The following is a 16,617-nucleotide window of genomic DNA, read 5'->3' as shown; positions in this document are numbered from 1 at the left end:
GACTGAAAAGTGCAATTGTTGTGCAGAGAATGTGGATAAACACACCACAGGCTTTGCTAAAATGAGCAAAAATATAATTTACTGCCTTTATCTTTTCACTACTACTTATGTTTATTCTTTCACTGGGAACCAACCAACGCCCACCTCTTGGCATTGGCAGGTGAGACTTAATCAGCTTTGAGATCAGTACATAGGGTAGTTCATCAGACAAGGGCTAAAATGTAAACGAAGGTTATTGAAACATTATCGCTGTGTGTACTTAGGAAAATTAAGCTTAAATGTGGGATAACATTTATAACAAACTAGAGTACTGATACCACATGTATGGAAAAAACTGTGACATTAAAAGAACATAAAATGTACATAAAATTTGAATTTAAAATAATAATTAAATGACCTATAATAATAACAAAATATCTATTGGATGTAGGGCTGCAGAGTTTTTTTTTTTTTTTTTTAATTACAATTACATCTATTTTTTTTCTATTTTTTGACTAGGCAATGAATCCTAGCTAACTTGTCAATAGAAAAAAGAAACAACCAATACCGGTATTTTAAACTGTCATTAAATTTTATAGAAAAACTACCTTAACTAAGTTGAAATTTTCCTGTATATTTTATTTATGAATAAAGAGCCAGAATTAAAACACAAACACTTTAGGGCATCATGCACCATTAACACTGTGCAAAAATGAAGGCATTATGTACTTTAAAGGAGCCATGCAAAACAAAATAAATATTGAACTTTTGAGCCCCAAAAATAGTAGTGGCTACATTGTGGGTTGTGACATATTTTGAAAATACAATCATTGGGGTTTTAAAGGGACGCTCCACTTTTTTTGAAAATATAATAATTTTTCAGCTCCCCTAGAGTTAAACATTAGATTTTTACCGTATTGAAATCCATTCAGTCGATCTCCGGGTTTGGCGCTACCACTTTTAGCATAGCTTAGCACATCACATTGAATCCGATTAGACCATTTAGCATCGCGCTCAAAAATAACCAAAGAGTTTCACTATTTTTCCTATTTAAAAGAAAATTAAAAGTTGTGATTTTCTAGGCCAGGGCTATTCAGATCTTACCCTGCAGGGCCGGAGCATTACAGAGTTTAGCTCCAACCCTAACCAAACTTAACCACCTGTGATTGTATAGTGATCATGAAGACCTTGATTAGCTTGCTCAGGTGTGTTTGATCAGGGTTGGAGCTAAACTCTGCAGTGCTCCGGCCCTCCAGGTTAAGATTTGAATAGCCCTGTTCTAGGCCGTTATGGCTAGGAACTATACACTCTCATTCTGGCGTAAAAATCAAGGACTTGGCTGCCGTAACATGGCTGCAGGAGGCGCAATGATATGACGTAGTGCCCCAAAAAAGTCCTCTGCTATTAAAAGTTACTAAGGGGATTATTTTCGGCTGCTGTGTAATATCATTGGACCTTCTGCAGCCATGTTTCAGCAGCAGTCCTTGATTATTACGCCAGAATGAGAATATAGTTCCTAGCCATATCTGCCTAGAAAATCGCAACTTTTAATTTTCCTTCGTCTTAGTACATGATGTAACTACAGAAGAGTCAAGAGAAAAGAGGAAAAACATCAAAACTCTTTGGTTATTTTTGAGCGCGATGCTAAATAGTCTAATCAGATTCAATGGATTGTGCTAAGCTATGCTAAAAGTGGTAGCGCCAGACCCGGAGATCGGCTTAATGGATTCCAAAACTGTAAAAATCAAATATTTAACTCTAGGGGATTTGGAAAGTTAAAATATTTAGAAAAAAAGTAAAGTCTCCTTTAGGCATCTACATCCAACCATGCATCTACGTGTCAACATCTGTTCATAAAACTAACCACATTTACACAACTATGCATTATATTGCCTGTAAAAGTTACGTTCAGTCAACATTTAACTATTCAATGTTTTTCCGTAGTCTACCTTATCAATGAGTTGTAGCTCTAGTTGGATCCATACACACAAATGTGCCTGCACACCTCTAAATCCAGCCAAAATATTGTGCAACTTGTTCTATCTAGTATGATAAATCACCAATGGAACAGTAAATGTCACTATGCCGAACAGCAGTAAAGTAGAGTACATTCCATTTTTCCACTGTCAATAACAGCAACCCACAGACAGGTGTGTTTCACATGCACTATGTGTGACAAGCATCAGACTGACAATCTAACATGTTGACAGACTCCCGAGATATCCACAAGGGAGCAAATTACAATAGAAGCGTCTTCAATAGTGTCCCATTTTAAGCCACATCTGCCGCTCCCTGCCATGTGTGTTTGGAGATGTCAAATACTTTCAGTCTGTTGTAAGGTGTGAACTGGGCTGGAACAGAAAACTTAGCGGGGGCCATGACTATTACTGATGGAACCGAGGCAGTTCTCTGTAAAAATCCTGGAAAATCAACCCTCCCTGTTTCTAAGGGCATTAAAATGCTTACGTTTTTTATGAGGTGGTACAATGCACCGCAGCCCATCTTTAATGTACTCAAGACATTCTCAGCTCACAATATTTTATGATTTGAAACGTGTTTTGTTTCTATAAGGCACACATCTGTTTGGAAAGAAGAGAAGCTGGCATGTTGATTCAGGTGTGGAGGTTTTTCTCTGTCTTAAGCCATGTTAGGTCAGTGTAAGAAAAGACAGAACATCTTGTCCTTACTCTTGCCATTATTATTTCTAGCAAGGGCACTGAAGCCAACACACACCCAGTAAACAATTACCAATGCCAGCGGACGTACTGGCTAACTCCTTATCTTTTCACAGGATTGAAACTTTCATTCAGATATGTAACTCATAATGCACAGTTGCGCACTTGCACCAAATAACTATTAAGATAAGCAACTATACTGATAACTATAATTACATTAGGGTCCACAACAACAGATGATAACATTGTTTATAAACTCTCATGCTTGCACTTTCACATTTAAAATGCAAAGCCCTTTAAATTTTAACGGATCTGGACTGACTGTTAATGTGGTACTGTGGCTAGTTACTAATTTGTATTTAGTATACTATAAAGGTAACATTTTGTGACTAATACATGAAGTTATTAATTTCATGTATATTTTGATTAATAATGTAAGCTTCCATTTCTTTAGTAACCATTAGGGATGCACCGATACCGATACTGGTATCGGGTATCGGCCTCGATACCACATTTTCTAAAGTACTCGTACTCGTTAAAAGTCCCTCGATACCTGGAATCGATACCACGGTCTGAGAAATGTCTATGTTTGAGCGGCGTGTAAGGGGTTAATGCCTCGTGTTGTCCAAAGAGGCAGAGTTTACAACAAACTGGAAAACTAGTCCTTTGTTTTTTTTGTTAAATTATATGACTTAAGCTGTTACCTGTAAATTTAAATAATGTTTTTTTATTAAGTACTCGGTATCGGTATCGGCAAGTACTGAAATGCAAGTACTCGTACTCGTATTTCAAAAAAGTGGTATCGGTGCATCCCTAGTAACCATCTTTAAAAGATTAACATCACCTGCTTGACTTCTCAGAAACTGTTGCGGTCATTTACCAGCATGTAACAATAAATTAAACGTCAATAAAAAACAGCACGAGGGGGTTAAATACACTTCCTTCCATACATCCACAACCCCAACGAACTTATATCTACTATGCATCCTCATATGGCCTCGGTCAACTCTACAATCAGTCCTTATCGCCATCATCACCATTGTTCTCGACGCGCCGTGTGCTCGTCTGAGGCTCCTGTGAGGCGCTCATCTTTTGTTCTCGCCACATGCGATGGCACGGAGTTCAGCCAGCGTTATTCATAAGCAGCATAAACGTGTGGCCTGTTGAAGGAAGTGGGGGAAGGGTGGGGTTTGGGCATCCATGCCCAGGACCAATAAACAGGACTACATGACCCCCTGATCCAAAACGGACAGAATCGCTCACTCAAAAAAAGGGGGACAGATGAGGCATAAAGAGAAAGCGAGATGGGGGAGGAGAGAAAGAGTACACAAGAAGAGGCTTGGGATTATAAAGCTCTTACTGCTGAAGTCTAAAGATAATCCACTACATAAGGGGCAAAATAGACGAATTATGGAAACTGTGAACTACAAGCTGTGAGCAGTCCATTTCAAAGCATGGTAAAGAACGGTCTATAACTTCAATTTTGGGTTAATCTGTTCATTTATTTATATAGCACATTTAAACGCTACTATAAAAAAAGGCTAATCGCTTTAAGTACGCATGACACAATTTTCCTCATCAGAAGAGTGAACACCTGCTGTACACGCACCAGAATTTTAAACCCTGCGTACATTGTATGCATATGTCGCATATGCACGTACAGGAGAATGTAGTTTGTCGCCATGAGAGTTATTGCAAATTGTGCATGCGTCAAATGTCAGCGCAGAGTCAAATTAACTGTGCATTAAACTTTGCACGTACACATAGTTTGTGTCACGTATTCATAAAAAGACCAGACTATACCCAAGGCTTAAGGATGAAGTTTTTTATTGTGTTGATGCAAACTTTACAAGTTCACACATAAATTCACTCTTTTGCCGTTTTATTCACGGATGCTCGTCGGGACAGAAAACACATTGACAAAGGGTCAGCCAAATATCAAATCAGTTCCATTCACATCTGGATCAAGAGCTTTTTGTTGGTGATGTAAAACAAAGTTTCATCTCTGTATCCGAGCACACTATACGATTGAATTGATATTGCTAACAAGTGTTTTTTAAAAGATGCTATGACCTTTGCAAACATTGTCAACAGAACATAACACAGATACCTAATGGGAAATCCTGTCATGTTCCTTAAAAACCTCAAGCACACTGTATACCATATAATCGATGATTGTGCCATGAGTCACGTATCGTGAATGTGGCGCATGAGCTCGCCTCCGTCTATCGCATTAAATGAGGCAGCGTTGTGGCAACGAGTTGAAGTCCGTTACATTTAAATGGGGAGAAATCAGAGGGGGGTGGATGAGGATGTCTGTTGATGCATGGGGGGTTGGTTTGAGGTTTGCGGGGTAGGGGGATATGGTGATGAGAAACTGTGGAGCTGAAGAAGAGGTAGGGTGGAGTGGGCTGTGGAGGTTGGTTCATCCCCTCAGGAACTGCCTCGGATGCCAAGCAAAATCTGTCTCTCTCTCCTCTCTACCACCTGAGGGCTAATCTGTCAAGCTTAGTAAGCGCTGGGCGACCTGACTCCATAACTATTAAAGTGTTTGTGTGTGTGTTGGGGGAGGAAAGCACCCCACATGCTGCTTTCATATGCAGCCCATTCAGAGAGCAGCTAGGAGCCATCCTCTACTCGCCTATCAGTTACTATAGTGACGAGTCTGCGCAAATTAGGTAGAGGCAGGTCTATGGGGGCGTCCACATCCGCGCCGGCCTGTGCGATTACAATAGTGAAACAACTATCTTCGTTCTGATGGTTAACGCTGCACATTTTGAAAAATTCATGTACAAAGTGAGCAGTAACAGATAAAGACAATCTTTTCAGTCAGCATGCGTCGTATTTTTATTACACACTTGCAAGATATAAAATCAAACTTTTTAGGAACAATTAACAAATATTTTAAGCAACACATAAGCGCACAAAAGTTGGCGAGTCACCTGGTCAAATAATGTTAAAATTGAAATAGTTATTAAGTATTTATTTTCTAGCACTACCACGAAGAATAAAAAAAGTTACAAAAACAACTCGCTCCTGAAACGGTGAATGTTTTCAAGCCAACGCTTGTTTGTAAGAACATTGCACACTTCCTGAGCAGCCACACTTCTAGACTGCCGGATGGTCATGACAGACAAGCTGCACGAACAAAAACAAACCAGGAAGAGGTTTCCTTTTCTAAATGCCACATGACGGCGAGACATGGACATGAATACTCTTCAGACAAGATTTAAACAACCCATGTGATGAAAAACATACTATAAACTATTAAGAGAAATGCATCCAGCTGGGCCGAGCCAATGCACCCCGCTGCAGGCACAGGATCAATGGTTCTACTCATGTGACCGAAGACTGCCAGATCTCATCCATGTCAATGGCAACAGCATGCAAAGCTTTAAACAAACAGAGAATGAACTCAACTGAACCAACAACATGACAAAAAACGGTTTTAAGCATCAAATGGGTTCAAAGAAAGATGCTAGACAGGCAATGTTTGAGAGCTGTGGCCTGTTAGGCGCAATATACACGTGGCCAGCACTTTTTCTGAAGTCGATCCAGGCGTGTCAAAACTGTGAGCGTTCCCTGTGTGTGTCCCTGCATGAAAGGCCTGAAGTGTCTGATCTCCCCTTAAAGTCCTTGGCTCAGCTTGGCTCCATTTAAAAGCTGTGAGCATAACAGTTATGAAGTTCATATTTATGTAAGACACCAAAAACGTCTTGATTCGGGATCTTGGTATGCACAAAAATAAATAAACATCTAGCACTAAATGGGATTACTGCTAAGCTACATTGGCTAATGCAGGTTATATAGCATTTATAAATGTCACAAAAACATTAAGAAGCTTTGTGATCTCATTCCCATTTTCATTCGTCAGGCTGGGAATATTCTACAAAACGTTTAGATATCCCAGGTAAACTCATGAAGTGAATAGATTTTCATAAATTTCCACTGAGGTAAAAGAGACACACAAATCAAGACAGATGTGGTCTTCAGCATACGTTTCAGCATTCATGTCAATCGCATTAGCAAGGGTTAGACAATTGTTCTGATAATTCGATTTAAACTATCATCAAGACCCCAGCCGAAATCAGACTCTTCTGGAAAAAAGAGAATATAAATTAACTCAATGACTTTTTCAGAGATGGCCTGGGAATGTAGTGAAAAGCATTTGCCAGTCAAAATACTGGACCCCAGACAAGACGGTCACTCGGGGCCCCGTGTGCACATCACCGAGCACATCACATCTGGATGAAAGAAGCGACGCGTGCCCTTTCTCTCACACGTGGGACGGCTCCCCCTCCACACAGCCTCTGCTGCCAGGGACTCTGCGTTCGGCGCTCATTCCTCTTATTGTCATTCTAATTAGCTTTCAACAGAAGAAAAAAAGGCCAGGCGCACACACACACACAGTCACTGACTCGGACAAGCCGAGTAACTAACAGACACACTCCTATTCTCCTGATCACAAATGTCGGCCATACATGCAGACATACATGAATACTAACATACTCATATACATCCCTTCGTATACACACAATTGACGCAGGTGCAAGACGAAAACCTGGTGAATCCCAGTGAGAGAAGAGACAGGATCAGGTTGAGACAATCAAACTGATGACAGGAGGGACAAATGGATGGGGGAAGCTAAACCTCTCACACACACACACACACACACACACACACACACCATGAGAGCATCTAATAGAGGAATGCTTTACACCCCACATCCCACTGCAAGTTAATGCGACAGTACACACAAGAATCCTTTAGGGAAAAATTAATGTACCTTCTGTTCAGAGTCATAAACAGGTGCTTTAAGCTGTGTAAGACATGACACTGATTTTGAGGGGGGTCTAAAATCCTATTAAAAATGCAATTTAGACAATGAATTCTTTTATGATGGATATGCTTTCAAATTATCATTTACAATAAATTTTTACATTCTTGTGAAGCTGAAGTAAAATAAATTCTAAGTGCTGTAACTTTTCCCGAGAACAGTTTGTTTATTGAAACAAAAAAACATCTACATTTGTACACTCTTGATATTGTCTACCAAAAAGCTGCATTATGTGAAAAACCCATCCTTTGTGAATCACTATCCCTTCGAGGCCATCAAACATGGTTAGATTCCTTAAATGCTCTAGGAATGGAGATCATTGCTTCCAATATGAAAGGAATTTTACCAACACTAAACATCTTACGCTATTTCTTGGTAGTTGCATCATCCCATTCCACAGCTGGAGACAATTGAGCTAATTAAAGCTTGTCCATCTGTATAAACCAACTATGCTTTGTTTTTACATCCAAATGAGTTCTTAAGTGGCCATTATTAAAGCGTTTTCAAGGTAGTGCAAAACACTAGCTGACGATTCTCAGCAGTGAACTTCCTGACTTTTCCAGTTTGCCCCCTCAGAGGTCTGGAGATTAGCCAGTATAATGTTTATGGGAATTCCCTGGTATGGGGGAGCCCACCTGCATGTGAAGGAAAATTACTTGCCTGATCCCAGTCAGAAATGGAAATGGCACGAAGAAGTGTTGTATAGAGATATCTGTCCATACTGGACCAAGAAGTCCACATTATATCAAGTATGACAGAAGTAAACCCATCCCAAGGTTTTAGATAACAGAATGACTGATAACATGGTTTAGATGCTGTGGACTTAACATCACTCCCTACCCCCAGTAGTAATAGCTTAATTTGTCACCCTGACACACATACAAACACACACAAGCACATAGACCCAAGGCTCAAATACCTCATTAATGCCCAGCAGACTATTATCTGGGGAGGGGCGTATGAACATTTAGAATTCAGTGCAGCCAATTTGAATATGTAGCGGGCGAAAGATATTATCACTAAATATAATTTGACTATTAGAATGTATTTTGGTTTCACTCACTTGACACAACCACACTACTTCAGTTTCAAAACTAACCGAACCTTCATAACATCAGATATCACTTCACGACATGTAACAGTATTTTGCATAGTATAATTAGTGGGGGTCGAGCTATGCCGTATTTAAGAGACACGGCGGCCGCAGTTATCCCCCTCCTCGTCGCAGGTCTTTCATGTCTACACTGAGACAACAGGCATAGAGACACAAGAGGCTCCCTTGGGTTTACCGTCACCCCACCTCCTCCCATAGCTCACGACAAAGCTTTCCCAGTCACCAGTCTGACCCAGTAACCTGGCAGGCAGCTCGAGGGTGTTGAGCAGCTTCTCCGGAGCTTCCAACCACAAGTTAGTCGCACAGTCCACCGTTTGTGTACAGAGCCCGTTAGCAATCCTTGTAGCGCAATCGGCTACTGATTTTGGATTAGATGGGTTTGTTTTAGACGAGCATGATTGTGTGTTTAACATATGTGAGGCTTGCAGGCAGCAGTGGGGAGGTGCTATGGCTGAATGTGCTAATCCAGTTAGACACAGGCATCTTTCTTTACAGCCATTTCACTGGAATGCACCCCCTTCCGAAAATCCACCTAGGCTGTACAGTGTGACCACGGACCGCACTGCCAATTTCACAAGCCATAAATAACAATATTCTTGTCTTGTATATGCAAAACCAATGGCTTTGTGAAGCTCGCCCAAATGTTACGACACCCAAAAATTGCATCCAAGTGGTGACACTGTCCTAATTTAAAGCAGCAATACGATACACATAATTGAGCCTACAAATGTGTGCAGGGATAATTATATAAATGTTCCCAATCTGGTTAAGCAGACCCTAAGAGGGTGGCATCACCCTGAGCTACAGCTCCCTCTCCGATTGGAGGCTCATGAAAAATTGAGAGTATGCAAGCAGCTGAGAGGTGCCATGAGTTTTTACTGCACGACTCCACAATCAGGTCTAATTAAAGCATTCCATTTTTTAGGCATCTGGAGGGGTGAGAAAAAACACATTCATCTTACCCCCTGGTTCCCCTTGAAGCAAATTGCCGGCTGATTTGGTAAGGACCCCTGGGGACAGAAGAAAGAGGTAAAAAGAGGTTGGTTAGCATCCACTATTATTAGATAAAGGGTTACACTGCAAAAAGGAACTGATTCTGGAAATGCATCATCTCCCCCCGAATTAGCACTCCTCAGACTGGCACAGATTCTGCAATGCAATGGCAATGCAAACCATAGGTTAACAAATATAAACCCATTGTCGTTTGAAACCATTTTTGTTTTAACCAACATTTCCACAAGCTGTGTTTACATAGTAACTTCAGTGAAATATCATGCCTACCTATTAGCCTCCCTTTACTGTAATTAGAGTCTCATGTTACTGGTCTGCCCCCATTGACAGAGGCACAGATCTCTCCTGTATTAATTCATGCAGACTGGGAATGGGGGGGGGTTTGAAAGAATGAAAGGCTGGCTGTCACTGGCCTCTCGGCAACGTCATGGTTGTGTTTGTGCAAGCCTAAAGATCAAGGCTGGGCTTTGCTAATCTGCACTGGAATGCATCTGATTAATAAATCTTGACTTAAAAGACCTTACATGAGCCAATCAAACGAGTTGTTGTGTGAATGAGAGGATGCTGAGTATGTGTACATGTGAAGTGGGGGTGGGACAGGACAAACATCATGGGAAATGCCTCATCACTCAAAAAAGCTTTTAACCAACCAAATGTATAATCTTGTTTTCTCTTCCTTTTTCCAAGCAGAGTTCTTTTCATTAGAGCTAAAGGTAAGCAAAAGCATCAGTTACAGGGGTTTTTAAGACATTATCAACCACGTGGTGTTCGCCCAGCAGCACAAAACGAGTCTTTCCAAATAGACCTTTTATTACCACCTCCAGCACACTGGAAGTCCAGCAACATGAACTTGTACATATTGTTGACTTTATTCACTGAGAAAAATATTAGGCTTTCCCTAGCATAACACGAAACCATTAAGCAAGGTCAAAAGATAGCACTTATTATCTTCAAGGTACAGCTGGAGCTTTGGTCAACAAGCATGTTTATCTATTATGGATGTTAAAGGGAGAGGCTGTCATGTCACTCTATGCATACAACGAAGATCAAGTTGCTTATTAAAAAAATGCAGTTTATTGGTCATGTGTTTGTTGTCATGGGGTCGGATCAGAGGCTAAGCTGGATAGCAGTGCTGTGGCTAACTTGAACTTTGCTGTCATTTTTTATTCTGTTTAAATAAAATCTTATATCACAGTGAGGTGGGAGTCATTGACCTGACTTGACCAGATCTGAAGACTGTCAACTTAAATATTGTCCTTAAAGACCCTTTGAAGTGCCATAAAATGCACACAGTTTCAGTTTGTTGACGCAATTTCCACTGAAACAGGAAGTTTGACGGGACATATTGAGTGTCTCATTAAAATTGCCAGTAATGCTGAGTTTGCATCAGAGACTGGAATTTATAAAATGCACAAGTTATGAATGATAAGATCATTAAAATTGTCAAAACATATTGGTGGATATGAGACACTGTGCATTTGAATGTTTGCATTGTTTTTAATGTGAATTTTGTCAATGTTTTGTAGCACACAGGTTTATGGATATCCTCTTAAGGACAACATACATACTTATTCCTTAGTCCTATTTCAATATGTTATAAGTTATTTGTAATAACATATAAGGTCTTAATTCTTTTTTTTTTTTTACTTTAACTTTTTAAGCAGATTTAAGCTCAATGGATTAAGGAATAAGACATATATTATGCCTTTATAAACTTTTACTAACAGAAACATATTAAAATTATCATCAGACCAATATATTTATTTTTACTTCAGCCTTTTCACTTTTTTACTAGGTCATACATGATTAACGTCACAACATTTATTGTAAAGCTCCTGTTGCAATACTTCCCGTGTCCTGATTGGGTCAAACGACACTCTACCACGCTTCACTGGCCAATGAGAGACAAAATCGGGACGGCATCCAAGGGTTTAAAGGAGTAAAAACAATACGATAAGAGCACGCCAACAAAAATATACCTTTATCGTCCAATGAACAAGAAGAAGCATTGGGGTTGAGGTTACACCGACTAAACGCCCCGTCCAGCTGGCGTCCACGCTTACCGCTGCAGTATTGACATTACTGGAATCTGTGCCGACGGTGACAATGAGAAATGTACAGTATTGATTGCTCAACGGCGGGTATTTGGCGAAACGACGGCTTGCGAGGATTTAACAGTTAACGGCGCATTTAGAAAGGTTTTTCGGGTTGAATATCTTCTTAGCTAACTGATAAACACAAGCGTATTATATTTAGGTTGCAACCACTATGGTTGTCATGCAATCGCTGTATGTTTAAAGTAACGTTACTCCTATGCAATTAACTTACAAACAAATGTATCCAAAGAGATAAGTTACTAGGTTTAAATCGCGTTAAATAAGCTTTAAATATACCTCACCAGTGCATGTACAACTAACGTTAAATGAAACGTAAATGAAAAATACGAGGCAAGGAAACTCTTATTAACGAAATAAAAGAACTGACTAGCTGTTAGACTACTCGTTTATATAGACGGCTACTTGATCAGTTCGGGTTTGAGCCCTGAGCCCCTCACAGACCGTATGATCCCTGAGACTGTGAAGTAAAATAAACCATTACCATTTTCAGTTTAAATTGCTAACAATAATAAATGAACTTATTTTCAACATTAACTGTTACGACACTGTCATTATTTGCATTATTTCGTGTGATTTCAGAAAGGATTAAACGGAGAGTTTGAGGCTATCTAACGTGGTAGATAAATAAAACTGTCAAGTTAATTTCTATTTGCTATAATGGAGAAATAACGTGGTGATAATTGTGTTTGTTTTGTTTAACATAACGTGGAAACTTTAACGCAGAAATAAATGTGGTTTATTTTCTCCTCTTTCTTCATATCGGTCCCTGTTTAGACCGCATATGGCACTAAACGCGACGGACTTTGGCCAAATAAATCAACAATTTACACACACTAAACGGGATATTTAACGTTATAACAGAAACAACTCTACTGAAGTTCTGAGAACTTTCTGTCCCATTGAGATCACTGTGGATCATTGTAAAGAAATTAACATTGACGAAATGAAATAATGCGCGTTACCTTGAGATTCTGATAGGCTTCTAGTGTCCGGATGGCAGTGTCGGTTAGCTTGACGTGAAAGATGGTTTTGTTTGGAACGCTTTTATTAATCTTTCCACAGGAGAGTCCATACCGATGCTCCTGTCTCAACGCTGCCATGTCTAGAACTGAGGTGAACTGGCGACATTCTGGTCCAAACGTCACTCTCTAGTGGGCGGGGTTATGAGATAGCGACTTACCGACGTCATGGACACACACAATAAGCATAATATATTTTAGCATTAAAAAAGAAAAATAATAATCATTAAATTACACCTGAGCAATGCAATCTCATGTATGAACAAAACAGCTTTGATGCGTGTAATCTGCTTCTTAGACTGCAAATCAAATGATTCTCTTAAAGGGATAGTTCACCCAAAAATGAAAATTCTGTCATCATGTATTCACTCTCATGTTGTTACAAACCTGTATACATTTCTTTGTTCTGATGAACACGAAGGAAGATATTTTGAGGAATGTTTGTAACCAAACTGTCCGTGGGCCCCATTCACTTTCATAGTAGGAATAAAGAATACTATGGAAGCGAATGGGGCTCACATTTGATTACGAACATTCCTCAGAAATGTATACAGGTTTGTAACAACACGATAGTAAATAAATTATGACAGAATTTAAAATTTGGGGTGACCTATCCCTTTAAAACCAGCACCAACTAGCTTAAGATAAAACAGATTTATTAAAATATATTACAAAAAAATTAGTGACTAATTTTGTAGATTGAAACTCTATCAAGGAGCACATTCTAGATAAGTACACAAGGTCCATTCAGCAAGTAGTGTTTCAGGATACCTTTTGAGATTTAGTACAATATTTGATGTTAAAGGAAAAATCAGAGCAGCAAATGCAAAGGTTTTGGAAATATTATTAAAAATGTGATGTAAACAAACTTAGAAAAATGCATTTTACACTACATTACATGTGCACACACAGAGAAATTACTCATTAATCATTGCACCTTTTAAACTTACAGAGAGATGATGTGAAATGGACCAGTAATAAAAAACAGAGAATTTAGGTTAATTGGAAAGACATAATCCCCAACAGACAAGGTGCTTGGGCCTTTGGATTAAGATGCTTTCTCATAGTCTCTACATGCCATATGGCTGTCTGAGATACAGGGATATCTGAAGCCAACTGGACAGACAATATATGTTACGTCAGACTGTGGTTTATAAAAAAACATGCCATAGACTCTCCAGTTGCTTTAGAATATTAAAGCATGAGAGGAAGTGTAATGTGTACTTTAACATTAAAATCAGATGAGTTCAAGAACACAAGCTTCATTAGGAAAACGGATCCATTACTGAAGTGTCAGAGTCTTGGGAAGAAATCAATGAAAATAAAGATTAAAGTATATCAGATTCACTCATGCGAGGCTGAACTTCAAAAAAAAAAAAAAACTTCAATTAGAAACACTGGAGAAAACGCGGTAAGGATACTGAATACAATATTGCTGTATGCAATGTGATGTACATTCAAATCTTAATACCGTATGTTATCCATCAAGTTGCTTTCGACCTACTGTTTTGGAATTGTTTGGGAATTGGCAAGATTTGCTGAGAATCATAGAAAGCTGGCACAATTCATAAAAAATTTGTGTCTGTGGTCGAAATATGTGAGCTCGCCAAACTAATAAACCTCAAAATTAGTATTTTACAAGATTTATTACGCCACTTCAATACATTTTATTCAAAGTGCTACTGTTTGGTCAACCACAGTGCTTAAATCTATTCACACAATAACACTGCACCACAGCAGTTTACTATAAGGCCCAGGTCAAACAAAACCCAGTTCTCTGTCCCCCATTCGGTAAATCGTTACCACTCTTGTATGTTTCATCTGTATTTAAACTGTGTTTACAATGCATTCATGGATACGGTTCTTGCCTAGCATAACCCTAAATCAATTTATTTAGTCTTGGCAAACAATTTCAAGGATCACTATGATTACAGGGTTGTACATTTTCTCTTTTTACTAAAGATTTGACCACACCTCCAAATAATTATATCAATTATACCATATATCATGTTTTAAGTTAAGACAAGAAGCCTAAGTATTGCATTTAAAGTCAGGCACAAGCAACTGCCTTTTATTTTATTATGTGTGTTTATGTACTGTGCATTTGTTAAGTATAAAAGAGTGTGAAAGCTTGTCTCGTCTTGTAAATATTCCTTACTCACTGATGTCTTTTCCACAGCTGGCATGTCGCAATCCCTGAAAAACCTGTTTATGTCTTCTGTGCATGCTATCCTCGGTCAGTGCCTGTTCTCACCCTGAGAATATGGCAAAGGATTTTTTATACCTTGTCTCAGTCTCTTAAAATCTGCATAGTTTGAATGATTTGTCAATATCAATAATAAATTTAATTACATTTTTTATATGTTTCATATTATTAAGCTGAATAACCAGAACGTAACTGAAGCTCTCTTATTGGTGGACATATTAATGGAAACAACATTATTGGGCAACGTGATGAAGTCATTAAGAAGCTTACAAACGTAGGGCCAGATTAGATTTTGCTCTTCTAATCCGACAGATTATCAATGCACAACTCCACTGACCACTAGCTTTACGTTTCAACACAATGCATGTGTACTGACCATTTCTTGTTTTCTTTGACATTTGAAAACCAGGAGAGAAATAGCAGAATTACTGCAAAGACATTAAAAGAAGAACCCATTTTGAAAAGCTGCAGGAAATGGATGAGCCACAGATGGATTATTTATCATGCAGCAGTGCATTTCTATAAGCATTCTATTTGAGTCTATGGGAACACTGTTCTTTGGTAAATACTACACATTGTCGATAATGGATGCAGGTGTTGGACTTGGCTGTCGAGGAGAACAAACATAATTTTGTTTTTTGTGCATGCTAGGAAGACCCTCAACGCTTTTAGAAAGAGATATATGGTATCCCTATCACCGCAAGAAGACATGGAACCAGAGGCTGGAGAACCACAGGAGCAGTCTTTGAAGTCATTTGCAGAATCAGTTAGACATGCCGTTCCAGAGATTGGGGAAAAAGAGGATCCTAGGTGTGAAGAAACTAGTCAGCAGTCCTGGCAGATGCTTGAGGAGCCAATCATAAAGCTGCAGAGAATGAAAGTCACAGGAAAGGAGGTTGAGAATACAGCAATGGAAGACAAAGAGGATGATGATGGCATTGAGAAGAAAGATAAAAAAGAGACAGAAGAAATAAGAGAGATAAATTATACTGAAAACATAAGCACAAGGGTCACAGATGAACCCATCACCTCAAACACAAACTTCACAACACCTGAGACCAAAGAATCAGACACAGAGGGAAATCGAAAACTGACAAAGACTCCCAGCTTTGGGAAAACAGTTCGCTTTAAGGAAATTGAGGAAGTGGAGGAAAAGCGTGACTCATGGGACAGTCTTTTCCCAGAATATGAGGTGGAAGAGTGGACCACCACAAGCTTTGAAGAGCTGTTTCTGGCAAAGGACTGGGTGGACATTACAGGTAAGACTTCAAGCTTACCCTACTGTGTATTTGTTTGCTCCAGTCCATCCCAGCTGGAGCAGCATACATTTCCATACTGGTTTAGACTGCTTTGTGCTGGTTAATGTTGGATGTTGGAACAAAAATGCAGGTCAAGTTGGTTAAGCTAAGTAAGAAATTTTATGGAGACATCAACATATACAGTAATACAATATGCTGGTGATAAGCAATGTTGGTCTTTTCGATAGTGAGTTGTAGTCACATTTTTTTAACAAAAAACTCAACTTTTTTGTCTTCTTCACATCCCAAAAGCACAAACTCCACTAAACTTGTTCCCAAGTCCAAAACTGTTGCTTTAGGGTCTTTCGGTCTTGATGATTTCTTTTTCCTCCCCCTTTCCACTTCACTACCCTGACCGCCC

At 39.2% G+C, this 16,617-nt stretch overlaps 2 protein-coding genes across 2 annotated transcripts in view; one reads left to right on the top strand and one right to left on the bottom strand.

The window, feature by feature from the left end:
* LOC135773511 (RNA polymerase II elongation factor ELL2) overlaps positions 1-12,851 on the bottom strand; it is a 34,443-nt gene extending 21,592 nt beyond the window's left edge. The window contains exons 1-2 of the mRNA XM_065283128.2: positions 12,696-12,851; positions 9,568-9,615 (exon numbers count right to left, since the gene is read on the bottom strand). Coding sequence (XP_065139200.1) covers positions 9,568-9,615; positions 12,696-12,833 — 186 coding nt within the window. The 5' untranslated portion in view covers positions 12,834-12,851. The remainder of the gene's footprint in view (positions 1-9,567; positions 9,616-12,695) is intronic.
* Positions 12,852-15,134: 2,283 nt separating this feature from the next.
* Positions 15,135-16,617, top strand: part of fkbp16 (FKBP prolyl isomerase 16) — a 45,190-nt gene continuing 43,707 nt past the window's right edge. The window contains exon 1 of the mRNA XM_065282681.2: positions 15,135-16,217. Coding sequence (XP_065138753.1) covers positions 15,641-16,217 — 577 coding nt within the window. The 5' untranslated portion in view covers positions 15,135-15,640. The remainder of the gene's footprint in view (positions 16,218-16,617) is intronic.

Source organism: Paramisgurnus dabryanus, chromosome 9 (assembly GCF_030506205.2).
Source record: "Paramisgurnus dabryanus chromosome 9, PD_genome_1.1, whole genome shotgun sequence".
In the NCBI taxonomy this organism is placed as follows: Eukaryota; Metazoa; Chordata; class Actinopteri; order Cypriniformes; family Cobitidae; genus Paramisgurnus; species Paramisgurnus dabryanus.
Note: the sequence above shows the minus strand (reverse complement) of the source record. Positions and strands in the feature narration are given on the sequence as shown.